At 50.8% G+C, this 22,643-nt stretch overlaps 1 protein-coding gene across 5 annotated transcripts in view; it reads right to left on the reverse strand.

Annotated features, from left to right (window-relative positions):
• Positions 1 to 1,556: 1,556 nt before the first annotated feature.
• CACNB4 (calcium voltage-gated channel auxiliary subunit beta 4) overlaps positions 1,557 to 22,643 on the reverse strand; it is an 86,855-nt gene continuing 65,768 nt past the window's right edge. For 2 of the 5 annotated variants that reach the window (XM_071435516.1, XM_071435517.1), the window contains 6 exons: positions 21,327 to 21,385; positions 19,219 to 19,328; positions 18,139 to 18,290; positions 17,623 to 17,718; positions 11,023 to 11,208; positions 1,557 to 7,295 (listed from right to left, as the gene is read on the reverse strand). In XM_071435516.1, coding sequence (XP_071291617.1) covers positions 7,032 to 7,295; positions 11,023 to 11,208; positions 17,623 to 17,718; positions 18,139 to 18,290; positions 19,219 to 19,328; positions 21,327 to 21,385 — 867 coding nt within the window. In that variant the 3' untranslated portion in view covers positions 1,557 to 7,031. Of the gene's footprint in view, positions 7,296 to 9,932; positions 9,986 to 10,107; positions 10,708 to 11,022; positions 11,209 to 17,622; positions 17,719 to 18,138; positions 18,291 to 19,218; positions 19,329 to 21,326; positions 21,386 to 22,643 lie in introns of those variants that run through there. The other 3 variants (XM_071435518.1, XR_011680455.1, XM_071435519.1) reach the window with 3 other exon arrangements.

Consider the following 22,643-nt stretch of genomic DNA (forward strand, 5'->3'; position numbering starts at 1 on the left):
CTGTGGCAGAGCTACCAAAGTTCAATTAAACCGTTTATTCTGATTATTTAAATAAAAAGCTCAGAGGATTCCCCCCCGTGTCATTTGTTTGGGTTTTTTCCTAGGGCAGCCTGGCTGAACCCGGATCGTACTGCTGGTTTTTATGGGCTGAGCTGGGCTTCCCAGGGCTGCTGGAAGCTTTCTAGGAAAGCATTCCAGTGGGCAGGGCTGGTACAGCCTCGCAATTCCCTCCTGGAAATCTGGGAGGGATTTTCTCGGGTCGTGTACTGCAATTCCCCCCTGGAAGTCTGGGAGGGATTGTTCGGGTCGTGTACATTTTGTTCCAGCTGTAGCACAGACAGGGTCAGGGGGTCTGTGCTGGGGAAGTGCTTGGAATGCCGACAGAAGGATTTCACCATGGAAATGCTTCTGTGCAGGAAAAAACCCAGAGAGAATATGGGATGGCTGGGGTTGGAAAAGGCCTCCAAGATATCTGAGTCCAACCATTCCCAGCACTGCCCCGTGTCCCCACATCCACTTTGGAATCCCTGCAGGGATGGGGACTCCACCTGAGCACTTTTTCCTGATGGAATTTTCCCCAAAATCCACCCTGAGCTGTTCTGGGGCTCCAGCCCCTTCCCCAGGACACAGACAATTTAAGCAGCTTAAGAAATTTTAACCCCAAGGATCATACGAAAACACACAAAAGGCGTTTTTTTGCTCAGTTGTATTTATTTGAAAACCCTCCTGCTTTTCATCAACAGCTGAGATGAAAACTCATGCCTCAAGATCTGATTTTGAACACAGAGCCAAGAAAGTCTATTAAACAGAATTTTAAGAGCTGTAGATCTGCCTGAGGGTGCAGCTCACCTGGCCAAAGTGCTCCTGTCCCTCCAAGGCAACATTTGGGTGCTCACAGCATCTCTCTGAGGTTGCTGGTTCCTGTTTCTCCTCTTTGGGAAGAGGAGGCTGGAATCTTCCAATGCTTCTTCCAAGATTCCAATGGAATCTTCCAGAGGCAGCATCTTCCAATGCTTTCAGTTTTCCAAGACACCATAAATGGCTGGAGGTGGCACTCCGGTGGTGGGGATCAGTCACAGTTGGACTCGATGGCCTTGGAGATCTTTTCCAGCCTTCACCATTCTGTGATAAACTATTAATTATCTTATAATTATCCAATCCTTAATCCCTCCCATCATCCTGCCCCTTGTTTCTGCCTAGGAACCAGTCCAAGGAGATCCCACCAAGGACCAGCTCCAAACCCCTGACCATTCCCAAGAATCCTTCAAAGGAGCAGTTGGCTGCCAGTACCTCGTTCCCTGCTGGATCAGCAGGAATTATCTGTATTTTTGTACTTCTGGGTCACAGCTATTTAAGCTCGTTACAAAAATAAACATCATTTATTTCGCAGAGCAGATGCATCTCCTTCTTCAGAACCTCATTAAATTTTCCTAAAAACGCAACACGTGAGGCTGCTGCCAAAATCTATTGGCAAACAGCAAAAATGCCACAGGACTCCGGATTTCTCCTGAGCATCTTCCCAATCTTACTGCAGGACACAAAGACACTGGACAGACTTTTAAACGCTTGGTAGTTTTGTTCATTTATTGTAGAAAAGTTATTGTAATGCAGTTCATCTTTGTACATCTAAATTCCAGAAAACGAATCCATAGAAATGAGGATACTATGGGCATGCAGTCTGCATGATCCTGGTCACAAAAATAACACCACTTTTTTTTTTTTTAATTCTTTTTTTTTTTTTTTTCCCCAATTTTTGTAGTTTTCTTTGAAAGCCACTAAAAGCAGAGGGAGAGCAGAGCATGCACCACTGTACACATTGCATAGTATATGGTACCCACATGCCTGGTCAGGTGCTACACACACGGGGTCTAGAGGGCAAAACAAAGGGAAAATCAGCAGAAAACACAAATTTGGGGTGGCTCTGTCCCAGTAAAGGCAGTAATGTCTTCACCAGTGTGGCTCTGAACTGGCTCCCAGCGAGGCAGCGCTGCCAGGCTCTCCCTGGGAACCAGTCTGGCTGAGAACCAGAGATTTTGCAGGATGTGAGAAGCCCAAGGTCTGGAGTGCGCGGTTGGAATGGCAGATCCCAGCGTTCTCCCCGCTCTGCTTGCACACAATCTGCATTTGCTGGCCTGACTCTCCCTGTCTGCCCCAGGAGGGAATCAGTCAGGTGTGTCCAATCCCTCAACCTCACCTCCCTTCAGGCTGGCAGGGAATTCTTGGGAATTTGGGGTGCTGTGACTCTTCCCTCCCCACTCCGAGCTCTGTATCCACACAAACATTTCCTGGGAGCGTTTCATTCCCGACCTTGGGCTGCTGCTGGGTTCACCAGGCACATCCCAGATCTACACATTGGCCAAAATTAAAGTTATTCATGTGATTTCAGCTTCCAGGAGAAATCAGCAGAAATGAATGCAGTGGGCTTTGTGATTTGAAAAGGTTCTTTTTGTTGTCATTAATGAATTCATATGGAAGGGATACAAGTTACTGAAAAATCAATCCCATGTGCAAAATGCCAAAATCAACTGCTGAAGTATCAGGCAGCGAGTAAACAGATCAAAAATGCAATAAATCCACTGATGCTGGATCAGAAATCTCCCCCTTGGTTCCAAAACCACGATGCCAGCTGCAGGAGTGGAATTATTGTAAATTTGTGCTATTACAAATGTGCTTCTTTTCCCTTGCTCTGTTGTCACACCGCTGGCAGGAGGAGAACTCTGAGCTCTGTGGGTTCCCTGCTGCAGAGCAGATCCACCACGGGCATGTCCCAGGTAATTACAGCTCGGTTTTCAGGCAATATTGGTGAGGCAGGGGAGGATCAGGAGGTGCAGGCCTTGCTCTTGGACCAGACAGGACCTGGTGTCACTGCCAAGGAATCTGGGTTCCCAAAAACCATCCTGGGACCAAGCCAAGGCTGCTCCTTCCAAAGGAGTGAAGGAGTGACACTCATTAACATCTGAAATGATTCCACCTCCTCCCCAAACTCTCTGGATGGATCTAATCACAATATTTCTCCTGACTTCTTGAGTGGATTCCACACACACTGAAAGGAATCTGAACTTTCACTCCTAAGTAGCATTTTCACCTCTTTCTCTGAGTTAATTCCTTACAGATATTTTACAACTTGATTAAAATTTCCCTCTTTTTTTTTAAGGATACGCCTTTATTTTTCTATATAAAATAAACTGGGCTTAGTAACAACCTCACCAAGGTTATTCAAATGCCTCTTAAAATGACACCACACTCTCTTTTAGGATCATTTAAACTCCATTTCCCCAGAGTTAATCTTGGCTGTATTACAGGATCCTGCAGCCTTTGTAGGACTAATATTTGAAGGAATGAGAGGCAACTCCAACAAAATACATGGCAGCAGAATCCCATGGATCCAAACCTGGACTGGCACCAACAGGGGTAACAGAACCTGATGTTCAAATGCACATTTTTAGGAGCAAACCCAGGTTTGTATTAAATGGCCTTTTATAAAATATGCATCTGATTTTGTCATGTGTAGTCTCCAATTATTTTGCCTTAAAAAAAAAAATCAGGAATGTGGGATTAAGGGCAAGTTTCAGAAGTACTGAACCTGTGAAATAAAACACAGCAGAGGACACATTTAATGGATTATTAAAGAAAAAAGGAGTGTCAGAACCCCTGACTTACCCAACTCAGTGTGCTGTGAACAACAGGAATAACAATATTGTTTTAGAATGGTGAAGTCAGTAAAGACAGGAGAGTCTGCAAGCTCCAGGGAATTCTCTGGTGTTGAGACCAAACTGAATTCAGAAGATTTGGCATCAAACTGAAGTTACAAATATCAGCAGCTGTGAGTTGCACATCCCATGGGAGAAGTGTTTGGCATCAGGAAAAGAATCTGTACATGTTAAATCCAACTCCAGGGAGGAAGTATTTGAAGGTTAACAATTAGAATAATTGATTCCCAAACATAAGAATGTGCTGAATTTTCTCTTTAGAGATTGTTGTTATCACCTTGATTGGTTAAATCCTCGTCAATCCCAAAGTGTCTGAATGAGAAACTCAGATAACAACAAAAGATGAAAAACCTCCCTGTTTTATAAACATTTGTAAACCCCCTGTCCCTGCCAGAGCTCCCAACAGAGCTCTGGTCTTTAGTATTATTTTAACAACAAGAAATGACGTGAGGAATGGAGAATGAGGCTGGATGGCTTCAGTCAGGAACACATGAACTCCTCAACTTCAACCAAACCACAAGAGAGCTGCAAGCAGTGCTGGAATCCCACCAGGAATTCCCAATCCTGATCCCCAGCACAGCCTTCACTCCTTACCGTGTCCTGAACAGAAATCCCCTCTTCAAACAAACACTGCCCATAGGATCTGCAATAAATGAAGAGTCTGCCAGCCTGGCTGCTGTATCTGTACTTCAGGAATATCTCTTTTCACAGAATTCAACACCCCAGCAAGGAGGGAGACCTGCAGGGCCCCTGGCCCTTTGATGTCAATGGAATGGGCTCTGGGAGAAACTCAGGACAGCCAGGAGTCCAGGCAGCTTAACCCAGGCAATGAAGGACCTCAGGCCCATCCCTGGCTTCCCTCTCAAGTTTGTTTTTGTCAAACCCAAGTTGTGGCACTTGAGATGTTCAGGTGATGGATTGTGCAGAGTGTGGTGGCTGGGGATCCTTCCCTGGCCTGGGGTGACATGGAAGACTGAAAACAAGGCTCCAAAAGGCTCTAGGAAATCTCTGACTGCAAATACACAAATATGCAAATCTCCTCAAGCAGTTAATGAGCTGATCCCTAATCTAGTGCAGAATAAAGAGAAGCAGCTGCTGCCCAGGGTTCTACAGCTGCCCTGCACTCAGGACTTCAATGCACAAAAAGGAAAGCTCAGAGAAGAAGGGGCTGCCCAAGGCCTCCTTTCTCCCTTCTGTGTGCTGGACATGGAAAAAGGGCTGGAGAAGTTCCTGGAGGATGCTGCCCTGTGCTGCAGCACAGAATCCTGCAGGAGCTGCCAGGGCCAGGTCCTGCCACATCCCCTCAGCCTCAGAGCTCCTCTGGCACCTGCAGCCAGAGGGAATGGGGCAGGATCAGCTCTGGCAGATCCATCCACAACTCTGGCATTCCAGTGGATGCACAGATCTCCACATTTCCCTTGGCAACTGCTCCACTGGGATCGCCCAGTGGTGCTGCAGCTGCCTGTTAGGCAGTGGGGTCATTAAAATATTTAATTAATCAGGTGTCTGCCACCTCTTAATGCTGCTGGGGATGGTTTAGGTTTGGGTGCCCCACAAAGGACATGGATTGCTTTTCCCAGCAGCTTCAAGAGGATCATCAGACTTCAGGATGCTGGAAACACCAGTGGTCTTTGCCAGCTGGTCCAGGACGTAGAAGAAACCAGAATATTCCAGAAATTCCTGTAGTGCTACATGCTTTCAAAGCCTGGGCTCAGCAGGCTTTGGGAGGAAAACAAGCAAATAAAAAAGTTCATGATCCTTATTTTGGGAAGAACACAGTTGTGACGTGAACCTGCATAAACAAATGCAGGTTCAGCATCAGAACTGTGTCAGTTCCAGGGAATGTGTGCGGTGGGAATTTCGGGAGGCTCTGCTGGAAGATGTCAGTGGTTGTACAAAATGGGCAATGGGGCTCAACTTTCAATCCCATGGGATCTAAGGCTTCACAGATGGTGTAAAACACAAGGTCCAACCACAGAAATTCATCTATTGGAACGAACTCAAGACTCAGCAGGTGAAAGAAATGATTGGTAGGAAGTAAGGCAGCAATATCTCCAAGGATTTATCATAGCTCTTGGAATCCAAAGCTTGGAATCAGCTCCACGACTTCCCTGGGAGCAGATTTTTGTCTGATGTTCCCTTTTTATTGCAATCCTGACCGAGATGTTGTTTGAAAGGTTTGTCACTGATGGCTGGTGAAGCCCATTCCCTCCCCTTGGGTTTCATGGCTGGAATGGAGCTTCTGGAGGGTTCTTGTGCGCTGCTGGAATGGTCAGACATGGTCAGGCATTCCCAGGTGGGCTTGGGAAGATGGAACATGTGGGCAGCTACTGGGGGTACTGGGATGTAGGGACTTCACACACGGGGCCAGAAGAGGGGATTGCTTTCCATTTAAAAAGCAGGGTAAAAATGGGAGAAAAATCTGATGTCTCTATACTCCTGTTCCATTTTGGGACTTCTAGCTGTATTCAGGTAAAAGAGTGGGAAAAAATAAAGACAATTCCCGACCCCCAAGCACACGAACGATGGAGTTTGTTCCTTTCCCTGTCCCTACTTCCCGTCTCCTGTCGCAGCTCCTCCCTGCTGGTCCCAACAAAACTGCCAGGACTGGCTGAACTCAAGCATCATTTGGCTGCAACATTCATGCCAGGTCTAAAAATAATTTGGAACTGGAAAGTGTTTTGTAACTGCTGCAATAATTTGGGATATTTGGCACTCTCGAGAGTTTACATTTGGTTTGTCTGAAAAAGCCATTCTGGAAAGAAATTGTTAGAATAAATCCCTTTACTCCAACCTGAAATGGAAATTGAGCTCCCAGCAAACAAATACTGGAGCTGACTTTCTGACTTGCAGTGGTTTGTAATTTTCAGATTTTTCTGTGTTTGTTTTTTTCCCAACATGCTCACATCGACTTTCCAGTCAATTCACCCAAATTCCAACAGGAATTGGTTTATAAATTGGTTCCAACTGGAACTGGTCATTTGGAATTTCCAGCACAGGAAATTATTTTATAAGTGCCTCGATAAGTACCCAAAATTACAAACTGATGTGTCTAACACCTAAGGACGAGAAAAAAATATGGCTATAAATGCAAACGCTGTATTAAACCCAAAAATAATCCCAAAAACAACCTCTATGATCGGGCAGAAACGGAAGGGCCGGGCTGGGTTTTGCTGCCCCCTAATTAAACATCAATGACAGCAGGGTGCAACCGCGGTGTCGCGGTCACACCTGCCAAATGAACGCGATCGAATTGTTATTCCTAGCTACGTTATGGCGAGGTACCAGCGGGTGGATGCCGCTCCTCCCCAGTCCCAGCACTCAGAGCCGGTGCCGTGAGTCGTGGCTGTAGCCGCCGGGGGAGCCGCGGGCGCGGTGGGGTTTGTACGAGTCCTGGTAGGGGTCGGGGAACTCCTCTTCCACCAGAGGGTAATGCTCTCGGCTGTGCTGGGAACTGGAAGACAGGCGGTTCCTGCTCTTGCGAGCCCTCTCGTTGTTGTGGTAGTTCTCGTCGGAGCTCATGAGGCTGCGCCGCTCGAGGGGAGAGCTCTCGGCGGAGTGCGCGCCGTGCCGGCCGCGCTGGCTCTGCGGGGCCAGAGAAGCAGAGTTAGAGAGTGCCCGCAGCCCGGCCCTGCCCGGCCCGGCCCTCAGCAGCTCCGGCTCTCCCGTGCCAGCAGGGCCCGGCTGCTGCAGGGCCGGGAGCGGGCCGCCTCTGCTTCCTGGAGCTCCGAGCCCTGCTGAGTATTGCGCCGAGCATGAAAAGTGAGCTGATGTAGTCAGCATTTATCACTTTTCTCTGATCAGGAACAGAACATTCACGCTGCTACTCTGCTTAGGGAATGTCTAAGCGTCCATTTCTGTGGTTCTGGAAAACATCTGAAGATGTTTGATTGGGCTGTTTTTAAAGGTGCAGCTCTGGGCCTCATTTAAAACCCTTCCTATGACCAAACCATTGATGGTTAGCCAAGGGGAGGCTAAATTCATTGGATAAATAATAAATTCTTTCAACTGAAGCACAGTATTTAAATATGGGGACAGGAAATCCCTTCCTGAGATAACTTATTAATTAGAAGCCTTTGCTCTCCTCACGTTCCCATAATGACAATGCCCATCATTTGTCACATGAACAAAATTAGTTCATGGTTTTTTTGCCAGTTAATGGCACAGTGAAGAAATAGCCTAAAACAAGCACTTTGTTTGCTTTCACCACACATTAAACCTCTCAAGAGCATCAGCACCCATCTCTCGGGACAAACTCCGTGCTGAAGCTCCAGCCCCTGCTCCCTGGGATCTAAAACCTTCCTCCTGCTGCTACAGCCTGGCCACTGCTCCCTGAATAACTCCTGTCCAAGGCTGCTGTGGCTGGGGCAGGGATGGAGCAGGGCTGTGTGCTTACAGCTCAGGGCTGCTGCTGCTGCTGCTGCTGCCAGGGAGACTCTGCAACCTCAGCCCAGGTACTGGGGAGAACTCCTGCAGGGGATCCCCATTCAGAGCACCAGGTTTTACTGGGGATTGTGGCAAAGGGCTTCAGAGACTAAAGGCAGGCTGGAAGAGATGGGGGTGTCCACCTGGAGAAGGCTCCAGGCAGAGCTCAGAGCCCCTGGCAGGGCCTGAAGGGGCTCCAGGAGAGCTGGAGAGGGACTGGGGACAAGGGATGGAGGGACAGGAGCCAGGGAATGGCTGCCAGTGCCAGAGGGCAGGGATGGATGGGACATTGGGAACTGGGAATTCCTGGCTGGGAGGGTGGGCAGCCCTGGCACAGGTGCCCAGAGCAGCTGTGGCTGCCCCTGGATCCCTGAAGTGTCCAAGGCCAGGCTGGACATTGGGGTTTGGAGCAGCCTGGGACGGTGGGAGGTGTCCCTGTCCATGGATGGGGTTTGAGGTCCTGTCCAACCCAAACCATTCTGTGGTTCCTTGATTCCATGATGAATTATCCCTGTGTTTATCTGACACAAATGCAGTTTGGATGTATAATCCCCTCATCTATCATAGCTTTAACTCTTTGCTCACTCCTCTGCCTGAATCCCTGTGGGAATTCACCTCTGGGGCTGCAGGAACCTTCCCTGGCTGTGTGCTCACCCCAGGGCCGCTGCTGAGCTCCCCGGGTGGCAGCACGGGACACGCCTGGGCTGGGTACACCTGGCTCTCATAGCCCAGGTAACTTTTGGTCCTGCTGTGTGATTGGGATGACTGCCTGCAGGAATGGATCTGAAACCCCAATGCCCTGGAGCCTAAGGAACACATCTCCCCAAAACCTGAGCTACAGGATTTGAATCCAGGCACTGAAGTTAGGCTAGATGTGCTTAGAGCTAACCAGTCAGAGGGAAATGACTGGTGCCAAGGAGTTAGAGAATCCCAGGATGGTTTGGGTTGGAAGGGAAGTTGAGGATCACTTAATTCCTTCCCCTGCCATGGGCAGGGACATCTTCCACTGTCCCAGGCTGCTCCAAGCCCCATCCAGCCTGGCCTGGGACACTTCCAGGGATCCAGGGGCAGCCACAGCTTCTCAGAGCAATATTTTTCTAGGCAAAGATCATATTTACTCTTCCCCCTCAGCTCAGCACCGAGCTCTTCCTTTAAGGAAGGCAATTCCCTAGGATCAGGTGTGGCAGAGCCAGCACTGCCACCTGTGCCCTCTGTGACTGCTCTGGATCTGTGCCACAGAATGTGGCCCTCATGACCTCCGTGAGTCAGGAGTTCAGGCAGAACTTTCAGTTCTCAGTGAGCCAAAGTCCAGGCCACGGCCAGGTGGAAATGGGAGGCTCCCAAAGTGGAGCTGGTGAAGCAGGGACAGCCTGTCCCAGCACACTTCTATCAGGCTCATTGCTATGTAGCCTTTGGGCTTTTGCTTTTCAGTCCCTGAGGTACCAAGGGCAGAAAGAATATAAAACCTTCCTGCACCACAAGAACCTTTGCTAGTTTAATTAGCCTGAGTGCCTTTTAATTACCACACACATCATCACAGTGAAAGCTGATGCAAATCCTTCACAGGTTTGAATGGGCATAAAACCTCCTGGTGGGCAGCAGAGATGGTGGAGGTCCTTACTGTGAGATACCCATGGAAAACAGCAGGGCCTGAACCCTGGTGGCACAGAAAACCTGCAGCTCTGGTTGGGCATGGATCACTCCGGGAGAAATTTACCCCTCTGCAGAGCACCAGCACCATTGATCCCACCGAAACCCTTTGGAATTCGGGTGAAGTGGGGATTAAGTGATGCATACCTTCAGCCAGCCCACTGCACAGGGGTGATTTTCATCTTCAGTGTGAGTTTTCCCTAAGTAAATGGAGCAACATTTCACAGTTATTGCTGGTGTCCATTGATCAGAGAGAAATAAATGCCTGAAAAAAATTCTGTGGATACACCCAGTTCTCAAAATGAAACTGAAGAGGTGAAAGTTCTGCAGATGGTATTTTATTGGCATGAAGAGATGGAAAACTGAAATTTTAAGGCAAGTGGAAAATGGAAACAACAGTTTACATGTGCATGTTATTATTAGTAACAGAACAGTGCTTGTGCATTCAGCCACTCAGGAGACAGTGACTTGCTGGTCCCAATAAAACCAAGCAGGGCTTTAGAAAGGTGAGTGCAGGAATTAAGCACCTTCAGGGAAGTGCAGCTCACTCACAGCAAAGCCAGCTGGATGTTAACTGAAAACACCAAACAACAGTCATTTCCTCCAAAGCTGTTACCTGCTTCCAGACACTCCACAAGCAGAGCAGACATTTGTTACATTTGTCAGGTGAATTATTCATTAAACGTCATTTGTTCAGTTCTATTTCTGACGTACATTAGCAAGTGACACTCCTGGAGTCCCCGCACACACTGAAACTTGCAGGATTTAAAGCTCCCTGCAAATCCTGAGCCCCTCAAGCATCCCCAGAGTTATTAGCCCCAAACATTTCTGGTTTCAAACTTAATAAAGCACGTACTTCTCATTAAGGACTATTTACATGCCACGATTGAAGTGTCAAAGTTCAGCCGAGTCTGAGCTATCCCTGTGGAAAAAAAGGGTCACAATTTTTTTCAATGGGTAAAAAAAATAAAATAAAAAATAATGCCTTTTATTCACACTCAAAGAACAAGCTTTTCCACCCATAAGCCAACGTTTGGTGAAGTTATGAGGGTAGAATAAAAGGGATCATGACAGAGCTGCCTGCTGGCTAGGAAATGGTGTAGCTCCCACTAAAGGCCGAGCGTTCATTCCCAGAGGAGCTGCCTCCTCCCTGGCTGCACCCCCGGTGGCCGGCAGAGCCCCTGGCAGCCCGGGCAGCCCCAGGCGCTGCTCCTCCTGCCCCGGGGCCCGTTCCTACCTGCAGGCCGGAGATGGCGGCGGGGTACGGGGACAGCGCGGCCGGGGCCAGGCTCCTGCCCAGCAGGGGCGTCATGGGCGCGGCGCTGGACGTGTGCGTGGCTCTCCAGTACGCCTCCAGGTACTCGGCCAGGTGCTCGCACGCGTCCTCCAGCTGGTTCTCGTCCAGGATCACGTCGAACATGTCCTGGGCACAGGGACACAGCGCGGTCACGGCTGGGGACACGGGGGTGGCACACACACACTGGGGGGGCACACACTGGGGTGGCACACACTGGGGTGGCACACACACACTGGGGTGGCACACACACACTGGGGGTGGCACACACACACTGGGGGGGCACACACTGGGGAGGCACACACACACTGGGGTGGCACACACACACTGGGGGTGGCACACACACACTGGGGGTGGCACACACACACTGGGGTGGCACACACACACTGGGGAGGCACACACACACTGGGGTGGCACACACACACTGGGGTGGCACACACTGGGGTGGCACACACACACTGGGGGGGCACACACACACTGGGGTGGCACACACACACTGGGGTGGCACACGCTGGGGTGGCACACACTGGAGGTGACACACACTGGGGTGGCACACACACACTGGGGTGGCACACACACACTGGGGTGGCACACACTGGGGTGGCACACACACACTGGGGTGGCACACGCTGGGGTGACACACACACACTGGGGTGACACATACACACTGGGGTGGCACACACACACTGGGGTGGCACACACACGCTGGGGTGGCAGACACACGCTGGGGTGGCACACACACACTGGGGTGGCACACACACACTGGGGTGGCAGACACACGCTGGGGTGGCACACACACACTGGGGTGGCACACGCTGGGGTGGCACACACACGCTGGGGTGGCACACACACACTGGGGTGGCACACACACACTGGGGTGGCAGACACACGCTGGGGTGGCACACACACACTGGGGTGGCACACACACACTGGGGTGGCACACGCTGGGGTGGCACACACACGCTGGGGTGGCAGACACACACTGGGGTGGCACACACACACTGGCGTGGCAGACACACGCTGGGGTGGCACACACACACTGGGGTGGCACACGCTGGGGTGGCACACACTGGGGTGGCACACACTGGGGTGACACACACTGGGGTGGCACACGCTGGGGATGGCACACGCTGGGGTGGCACATACACACTGGGGTGGCACACACACACTGGGGGGGCACACACTGGGGTGGCACACACTGGGGGTGGCACACGCTGGGGTGGCACATGCTGGGGTGGCACACACACACTGGGGTGGCACACACACGCTGGGGTGGCACATACACACTGGGGTGGCACACACACACTGGGGTGGCACACACTGCCTGTCACAGCCAGCCTTGGAGCTGTTCAGGGAAGGGGAATCACGGCAGGGCAGAGGGGAGGGAGCTGGAGGCATGGAGGGGGCTTTCTGTAACAGCAGGGAGGGACAGGGGGCATGGATGCACACTGGAACACAGCAGGGAGGGAGGGGACATTCCCTCCCTCCCTGTGAGGAAATTCCTGCCTGGGAGGGAGGTGAGCCCCTGAGCAGCTCTGGCTGCCTCTGGATCCCTGGGTGTGTGACAGGACACAGCAGGGAGGGAGGGGACACTGCAGAGGAATTCCTGCCTGGAGGGAGGGTAGCCCCTGAGCAGCTGGGGCTGCCCCTGGATCCCTTGGAGTGTGATAGGGGGCATGGATGCACACTGGAACACAGCAGGGAGGGAGGTGAGCCCCTGAGCAGCTCTGGCTCCCCCTGGATCCCTGGGTGTGTGACAGGACACAGCAGGGAGGGAGGGGACACTGCAGAGGAATTCCTGCCTGGAGGGAGGTGAGCCCCTGAGCAGCTCTGGCTGCCCCTGGATCCCTGGGAGTGTGACAGGGGGCATGGATGCACACTGGAACACAGCAGGGAGGGAGGGGACACTGCAGAGGAATTCCTGCCTGGAGGGAGGTGAGGCCCTGAGCAGCTCTGGCTGCCCCTGGATCCCTGGGAGTGTCCATGTCCAAGGCCAGGCTGGACAGGGCTTGGAGCAGCCTGGGATAGTGGAGGATGTCCCTGCCCATAGCAGAGGAAGGAATTAGGTGATCCTCAACTTCCCCTCCAAGCCAAACCATTCCATGATTCTATGTCTAGTAAAGAAAATGGTACAAGTGGCTTTAGAAGGTGAGCAAGAGCCAGAGCCCTCAGGAGTCACTGGACACTGTCCCTGGGTGTTGCATGAGCCCTGCTTTGTTTCTGGGCACAAAACTCCTCAATTTCTTTCTTTCTTTCCAGTGCTGATGCCCCTGTAGCCATTCCCACAGCAGAGAAGGCAGCAGGCAGTCCTGACAGCAGCAGCATTCCTGCCTCAGGGAATTCTCCAGACACCTCCTCCATGTGCTGGCTGAAACCACCTCCATGCCTGCCTGTCCTCCAACCTGCCAGAACCAGCAGAGCCCCTCGAGAGAAACACAACCCTATTTTCAGCAGTTCAACTTCCTATCTCATCTCTAATCTTAACTTTGCAAAATACTGTGAGAACAGCACAGGAAATGGAAAATAAGTGCAGGTGCTGTGGGTGTAAAGGGCAACCAGCACCAACCACAGGCTGCTCTCTTCCACCTGTTTTTACAGCTCTCAGAATAAGATTTAACATGATAAAGCAGTTTTTCGTCTTTTTTCATTTATTCTCTCTTCCCAGCATGGTAGAGAAAAGTTTCCTCCTCTGCCAGCAAGGAGGAGTTTCCTTCTAATCAGAATATTCCTAACACTGCATCCCTTGGTCCAGTTCAGTGTTTATTGCTCTTCTTTTGCTCCTCTCTTTATTTACTGCTTTTACTCTTTTGCTATTCATCCACATGTTGATGCACCACACATTCCAGTCCATCACTCACTTGTGGAAGAAGTTATCAATTAAAACACACTTAAATTAGAAATTTTAAAAAATGTGGTTTGCTTGTGTATATTTTGCTTTGAAAAAGATTGAAATTAAACACTGCAATATTCCTGGGGTCCTGCAATATCCCTGGAGCCCTGCAGTGTTCCTGTGTCCTGCAATATTCCTGGAGCCCTGCAATATCCCTGGAGCCCTGCAATGTTCCTGGAGCCCTGCAATGTTCCTGTGTCCTGCAATGTCCCTGGAGCCCTGCAATATCCCTGGAGCCCTGCAATGTTCCTGTGTCCTGCAATATTCCTGGGGTCCTGCAATATTCCTGGAACCCTGCAATATCCCTAGAGCCCTGCAATGTCCCTGGAGCCCTGCAATGTCCCTGGAGCCCTGCAATATCCCTGGAGCCCTGCAATGTTCCTGGAGCCCTGCAGTGTTCCTGGAGCCCTGCAATGTTCCTGTGTCCTGCAATGTCCCTGGAGCCCTGCAATGTCCCTGGAGCCCTGCAATGTCCCTGGAGCCCTGCAATATCCCTGGAGCCCTGCAATGTTCCTGGAGCCCTGCAATGTTCCTGGAGCCCTGCAATATCCCTGGAGCCCTGCAATGTTCCTGGAGCCCTGCAATGTTCCTGGAGCCCTGCAATGTTCCTGTGTCCTGCACTGTTCCTGTGTCCTGCCCTGCAGTGTTCCTGGAGCCCTGCAGTATCCCTGGAGCCCTGCAATATCCCTGGAGCCCTGCAATATCCCTGGTGTCCTGCAATGTCCCTGGAGCCCTGCAATGTTCCTGGAGCCCTGCAATGTTCCTGTGTCCTGCAATGTCCCTGGAGCCCTGCAATGTTCCTGGAGCCCTGCAATATCCCTGGAGCCCTGCAATGTTCCTGGAGCCCTGCAATGTTCCTGTGTCCTGCAATGTCCCTGGAGCCCTGCAATGTTCCTGGAGCCCTGCAATGTTCCTGGAGCCCTGCAATATCCCTGGAGCCCTGCAATGTTCCTGGAGCCCTGCAATATCCCTGGAGCCCTGCAGTGTTCCTGGAGCCCTGCAATGTTCCTGTGTCCTGCAATGTCCCTGGAGCCCTGCAATACTCCTGGAGCCCTGCACTGTTCCTGTGTCCTGCAATATCCCTGGAGCCCTGAAGTGTTGCTGGAGCCCTGCAATGTTCCTGGAGCCCTGCAGTGTTCCTGGAGCCCTGCAATGTTCCTGGAGCCCTGCAATATTCCTGGAGCCCTGCAATGTTCCTGGAGCCCTGCAATGTTCCTGTGTCCTGCACTGTTCCTGTGTCCTGCAATGTCCCTGGAGCCCTGCAATATCCCTGGAGCCCTGCACTGTTCCTGTGTCCTGCCCTGCAGTGCCCAAGGCTGGCTCGAGCAGCATCAGGGGCAGATTAGCAAGGAATTAATAATGAAAGCAGTTCCTGAGCTCAAGTATGCCCAGCTATTTTTACAGCTATTTTTGCAGTGTCTAGACATGCAGCACCAGCTCATTCCTTATGGCTGGCTCTCAGCAGAGGAACAGAGTGAGGAGTGCATCCTGTGCAAGGACCTTTCCTTTAAACCAGCACTCCAGATTCTCCTCTTGCAGGAATCTGAGCTGCAAAAGGATGAGCAGGAGAGAGGGAGCAGTGCCTTTGCTCTCAGCAATGAACTTTTACTCAATTAAACCGTGGGCCAAACTTTAATTTCAAGCCAAGCCAGACTGTCAGCTCCCTGGGAGAGCTCCAAGTCAGCACTCACTTCCTGCCCATCACCAGTGCAAAGTGCTGAGCTGGTTTGTGAGCAGCTCCTGGGCAGGGCAGGCTGCACACAGCCTGGGAGCAGGGCTGGGTGCAAGGCTGAAAGCTGGCACTCTGACATTTGGAGAGGCTTTTCTGATCCAGGTGAGGCCTTCAGCACTGCAATGCAACTCCAGGACTGGTGCTGAGGCAGAGTTCAGTGAATCTGGGGATGGACAATCCCAGTGCACCCCATGTGGATTATTTCATGGAATTTAGGAATCCCACGAGTTGGAAGGGACCTAAAAACCATCTCATCCACCCCCTGCCATGGGCAGGGACACCTTCCACTGTCCCAGAGTGCTCCAAGCCCTGTCCAGCCTGGCCTGGGACACTGCCAGGGGATGGGGCAGCCACAGCTGCTCTGGTGCCTGCTCTCATTTCAGCTGATGCGAGCAAAGTGAAGCTGAGTAAGAGGAAATCACTGTAGAAAAGGCAAAAAAAGGCTGTGAAACTCCTAGGGTTCTGTGTGCAGGTGCCAGAGGAAACACCTTTCACACAGGACAATGTGCAGAGGGCTCTTCTGTGTGTGAGCTCAGGGCAAACACCACAAACAGGGGCAGCTGCACTCCAGCTCCTCAGATCAGCTTGGGAAGGGATGTGTTTTACAGGGATCAGAGCTGGGAAGGGATGTGTTTTACAGGGATCAGAGATGGGAAGGGATGTGTTTTACAGGGATCAGAGCTGGGAAGGGATGTGTTTTACAGGGATCAGCTTGGGAAGGGATGTGTTTTACAGGGATCAGAGATGGGAAGGGATGTGTTTTACAGGGATCAGGAGTTGGGAAGGGCAGGGATCAGGAGTTGGGAAGGGATGTGTTTTACAGGGATCAGAGATGGGAAGGGATGTGTTTAGGGGGATCAGGAGTTGGGAAGGGATGTGTTTTACAGGGTTGGGAAGGGATGTGTTTTACAGGGATCAGGGGATGGGAAGGGATGTGTTTAGGGGGATCAGGAGTTGGGAAGGGATGTGTTTTACAGGGATCAGAGCTGGGAAGGGATGTGTTTTACAGGGATCAGGAGCTGGGAAGGGCAGGGATCAGGAGTTGGGAAGAGATGTGTTTAGGGGGATCAGAGTTAGGAAGGGATGTGTTTTACAGGGATCAGAGTTAGGAAGGGATGTGTTTTACAGGGATCAGTTTGTTCTCCAGGACAGTTCCAGTTCTGGTTGGGTTAGTGGGACCTGGGTGGCTCACAGGAATAAGCCAGCAGCATTTTAAGAGATCACAGCTCAGTAAAATATTCCATGTGAGAAATGTAACACAGCTGAGCTCTGCAGAAGAACAGGCTGTCACTGCCCTGGTACCTCTGCACTCTGCACTCCCATCCCAACATCCCGCAGAGATCCCACAAAGCCACATCCAAGCCCATTTCCACTGCCTGTCCCAGAAACCAGGTGTGCCTTTCAAAACTAAAACCTGAAGTTTGAGCTGCCCTGTCCAAGCCCCTGCAGAGCCTCTCCCAGAGCCCTGCAGGCCCCTGCTCCATCAGCAGGAATTCAGCACTCCAGGAGAGGGGCAGGAGCTTTGATCAGGAGCTGGGAGAGCAGTGGCTGTGCTCTGCTGAGGGGATTGGATGGCCTGCAGGATCAGGGGCAGGGCTCACTCCCCTTTCCCTTTGCACACACTCCCTGTGCAGGGAGGGGAGGCCTCTACAAAGCCAGACTTTGTCCCTCTGGGAGCTGCAGCTCCACAGATGATGTAATTTGCTAATGCCCAGATTTGTTGTCCCCTCCACGTCACTCCTGGCCTGTCACCCTGCCAAAGACCAAAACAAACCCGGGGCAGGAGATAGGCAGGATGAAAGTCTGCAGCACTTTGTGCCTCACGAGTGCAGGGCCGTGTGAGCACCGCCAGGGAGTGATAATGGATGGATCAGCAGAATTCCACAAAGCAGGAGCTCTTCAGCCTCTCCTCTGTACTTACTGGTGGGCATTGTGCAAGTTTATCAGCTGCCACCAACTGGACGTTCAAGTGTTTGCTTTGTGACTTCCCTCTGGACTTGATCAGCCGCTGCAGAACCTGCCAGCAGGAAAGGGCAAAAGGTGAGTTTGAGGATCATTCATCTCCCTAAAGCTCAGCCTGGCCTCCCCCTGAGGGATTACCAAGGGCAGAAGCTCTCCATAAAGCGCTGCCCTTGAATATCCCAAACCTTTCTGATAACCCTTCTGAGAACTGGGAACATTTCCCTCTGGATCATGTTTGAGCCCTTGAAAAATTTCAAATGCATCTCTGCTTTATCCTCCTTTAAGTCCTAAGTTATTTGTGACAATAGAGAAGCATGAAAATTATATTTATAGAGAATTATCTGGATTGCTGGATGGACTGTAGCACACCAGCAGTGCTTTATGTCACTTTTTCTCCTTTTCAGGTACAGATTCCACACTGCCCATTCCCACCCTGCCCTCCAGCTCCCTCCTGGATTTTAAGGTGAGGAATTACCTTTGGAGAGGACACCTTCACATGGACAATGATTGGTGCTAGAGATGTCTTGATAAGCTGTGCAGGGTGGTTTATGGTGTCTGCATCCAGGACAACCAGCTGCAAGGACCTGGCCAGCTCAAAGATTCTTTCAATCTCACTCTGCACTTCAGCTGCAAAGGAAAACAAAGCAGGTGAAACCACTGGGATAAAAACCCTCACCCACCTACTGTCACAGACTCCACATGTGAATTGATGGCATTGCCATGAAATAACAAATAAATAAAACCTGTTACCTGTACCTCTAGTGCAAGCACTCGCTCAGGATGGCGGAGATTGGGAATTTGGGCTTTTTTTTTTTTTTACCAAACCCAACTCCTCTTAGGTCCTGGGAAGGTGTCCCAGAGAGCAGGATGCTGGAATACACATGATCCACAGAAATTTCCACCCTTGTGGAAGGAAGAATCACACAACCACAGAACCATCAAGGCTGGAAAACACCTCCAGGGTCATGGAGTCCAAATAAAAATTCCTCAGGCCACTGTTCCCCAGCAGTCCTGACACTGAGGAGAGGAGCAGGACCCAAAGCCTCACAGCCAGACTGCAAAATTCAGCTGTAACTGCTCAGAATTAAACACACAGCTGGTCCCAGGGTCAGGAATGACATTTCCTTGGCTGGACAAGTGAAAGCTCTTTGGCTCCTTGTATGTGGAATTAAAAGCATGGGGCTGGGAAGGAGGAGGAGCTGAGAGGCCAGCTCAGGATTGTGCAGTAAAATGCTGTAGACACATTTAAATCTGCACCACTGCTGGGATCTTGGGAATGGCTGGAGCTGAGCCAGGGGAGGCTCAGGGTGGATTTCAGGGCAAGGTTCAGGCACTGCCCAGGCTCCCCAGGGAATGGGCACATTCCCAACAGCTCCAGGAGGGTTGGGACAGCACTCCAGGGATGCCCAGGGTGGGATTTTGGGGTGTCTGTGCAGGGCCAGGGGCTGGATCCATGATGCTGTGGGTCCCTCCCAGCTCAGACTGGAAGGCTGGGATGGTGTCCTGTCCCCCTGTGTGTAAGCCCAGCCTAAGTGCAGCTGTGGCAGGGCCTTACCTAGGCTGGACCTGGTGTTGGAGCGCTCGATGATGGCCCTCTTGCTGGGGTTATTGAGCACAGACCTCTTGGCCAGGGAGATGTCAGCTGTCACTCTGGTTATGGATATCCTGGCAGGAGAGCACAGCACACACAAACACAGGAGTGGGATTTCCACAGGCACAGCCCATTCCAAAGGGCAAACCCAACCAAACACGCTCAGGCATGTTTGCAGATGAGTTATGGCATCATGAAAGAACAAATGAACACAAGTGCTGGGTGACTGGGATGTGTTTCCTATTCCCTGAGCCCTGGCATGGAGTTCCTGCTATCCTCCTTAGTGCATTAATTACCTTTCCTCCTCCCAGCTCACTCATCTCCTGCATGAATTTACACAGTGCCATAAATGCTGTGAGTTATGTGAGGCTTGGGGCACCCAGAGCAAGGGAGCTGCAATGAGGCAGCACTTCCTCTTCCCCAGAGTTACACCAGGAGTAAACCCAGCCCAGCTGACAGGGAGCTGTGCCAGGGGCTGGGTTGAGCAGGAGAAAAGGAACTGCAGCTCTCTGGGCTGCTTCAACTCAAGTTTAACTTCACTGCACCTCTTTAACTTAAGGCAGATGATTTATTTACTTCATCTGTCAGTGAGTTAGAAAGACACAAAATGTTACAAAGCAAAGAGCACACAATTCCTTCGAGTAAAATCCAATTAGGAGGCCTGGGATGAGCAAGGAGCCAGGAAAAAATGGAAAGAAAGCAAGCTGGGAATGACCAGCAGTTTTTGCACAGCACCCAAGATTTATGCAGCTCTAAGTGGAATTTTCAGCTTCAGGGTTAAAAAGAAGTGCAGTTATTTTTCTGTATAATACATAAATAAATGTACACAGTGGAGGCCAAAGGTAAAAACGAGTTTAAGATAGAAATGAATGGACTGTGGGCCTTGGGCTCAGTGTCCAGCAGGGGAGGTTGCAGTTACAAAGGTTTGCAGTTCCCTGGCAAAGCCAAGGGAACTCAGAGGCAGGGAAGGAGTCAGGTCTCTCTGATGCCTCTGGAAAGGCTCTTCCTTGGACACTCAGCTCCTTCCTTGGTAATGTGGACCTCTCCCAGAACTGCAGAAGAGACGGAAAGAAAGAAAGAAGAAAGAAAAGGGAGGGAGGGGAAAGACCACAAAGCCATAGAAGTTGGCAGAAGGACCAAGGAGCAGCTTTTTCCTGAGTTCCTCAGAGCTAAAATCAATGGTGCCAGGCTGCTGGTGGCACTGAGCTCTCCACTGCTGAAATTTCATACTCCCACCTGATCCAGCTGCCAATACTGCTGATGGAATTGGGACTTCCAGAAAATCACTTGAGCTGAGCAGCTCAGGACAGGCCAGGAGAGGAGAGACTTTGCACAGAAGTTGATCATTGAATGTTCTCTCTGAGCTGTTTAGGGATCAGTTCAGCACTGCCACCTCCTCACTCCTGAAATCCATAAATCCTGCTCCAGCTCTTCCACAGAACATCCTTTTGCCTGCCCTGGTGGTGTGGGTATTTCAAACCTGACTCAGTGTTATGTGTTACCAGAACAGCCTCTTTTCCCAGCTGGAATATCCTGAACTAACTGGGAAGGGCAGAACATCCCAAAGATGCAGCAGACACCCTCAGGGACTGAGGTGATGCCATGGACCAAGCCAGTGCTCCCAGCAAGGAAATCCCAATTATCCTCTACAGCTCACCAGGAAATGCTCCAGCTGAAGATGAACCCTCCTTACAATTCTTTTTGTGTGTTTGATTTCTCAGCATTTCCTTCTTCCAACCACCTTTTTCAGTATTTTTGCCTACTTGAGGCAGTCAAAGTAAAATCTCATATAAGGAATATTTTGGAGCTGATTTTTCTGAGGTGTTGGGAAGACACTGAGACAGAATTCTTGTGTTAAACTAAGAAATCCTAGCCCAGCCATGGCAGAAATGCAGACATGTGCACCCCTAGTAACACATGAGCTGTGTCCCACTCTTCAGTGGTGACACAAAGCCAGAAAATCAGCTTGGATCATGCAGCAAACCCTCTGGCATGAAAAATAAAATAAAATAATAGACTGAAATGTTAGTAACACATGGGCAAAGCAGCATGAGAAGGACAGAGTTTCTCACCTCCCATCAAACCTGTGCTTCAGGAAGTCAAAGAGAGCTTTCTGCATCATGTCTGTCACCTTGGCAGAGGGGAGAGGATTGAGCAGGGGGATGGACAGGGAGAGAAAGAAGCCAAAAGGAAGGAAAGAGGTGAGTAGAAGGCAGGGACACAGCCACCAATCCACACCCTTGCTGGGCAGACCCATCCCAGTGCCAGGTCCTGCCACCACAGCACTGGGCAATAAATCCCTGAGGTTTCCTGGCTTTTCCAAGTGCAGAGCTGCCCCTGGGTGTGCTCCTGTCCTGAGCTGCTCTGAGCCCTCCTCCTCAGCCCTCTCAGCATCCCAAAGCTGCACAGCAGGGCACAGCCACGGGGGATGTTTGCTGGGCACAGCACTCAGGCTCTGCATACACAACACTGGCACAGTGGCCTCCAGAGCTCAGGGATGCTCAGGGGTGGATCTGTCCTGCTGGGGCTGCTCTCACAGAGGGATGACAGCAAAAAGATGCCACGTTCCCACTGCTCAGCCCCCAGAGCTGCCATGCCTGCCCTCTGATTTACTGAGCAGCTCCTTGTCCCTTGCAGGACAGCTCAGGCTGACAATTATTATCTGCCAGGCCAGGCAGCAGCTTCATCAAAGCCCCCAGGCCTCTCTGCCAGTTTATTTCCCTCCTTCCAACTGATTCCTCCAGCATTTAGCCAGGAAAAAAACAGTCAAAATAAATTCCCCCAAGAAAGATCAAGTATTTTTGTTATTGAAATTAATATTCTGTGTTACCCTTTCCACAGATCTGTATGTTCAAGGTGTTGTGTTTGGTGTTGTTTTATTCAAAAAACGAGACAGGGTGGCAGATTTGAAGAGGTTTTTATGAACAAACAGCCTCTCTCCCCTCCAAACTCAAGAGGTAAATTGATCTGTGGTGCAGCACAGAGGGAATTTACTCCTGTCAAAAAACTTCCCCATCAAATTAAAAGGCAGAGAGCAGAACATGAAGTACCTGCTCTGCTGAGCTGCACCTTCAGTCACTCTCACATAAAAACAATGCCAGAACACTGCATTGTGCCAGGGCTGCCACCTCCCCAAAAGAACCATTCCAATATCTTTAATAATATCCTATCAATTACTGACAACATTAATTAAGCTTAATGAAGTATGTCTTTGATTTTATGTTCATTTAGTTCCTGGTTCAGCACTTCCCAGATGGTTGAGCTCCCTGAATTGCCCTGCTAAAAGTCTCTGCTTGTTTTAGCCCGTGGTAAATGCTCACTTGAACCTGCAGCAGCCCAAAACAAGGCTGTCCTGGTTATCTGGGCACATTATCCTGCCCACTCCCACC

The sequence above is a fragment of the Agelaius tricolor genome, unplaced genomic scaffold (genome assembly GCF_023055355.1).
Source record: "Agelaius tricolor isolate 1412-34295 unplaced genomic scaffold, bAgeTri1.0.p SCAF_10, whole genome shotgun sequence".
Lineage (NCBI taxonomy): Eukaryota > Metazoa > Chordata > Aves > Passeriformes > Icteridae > Agelaius > Agelaius tricolor.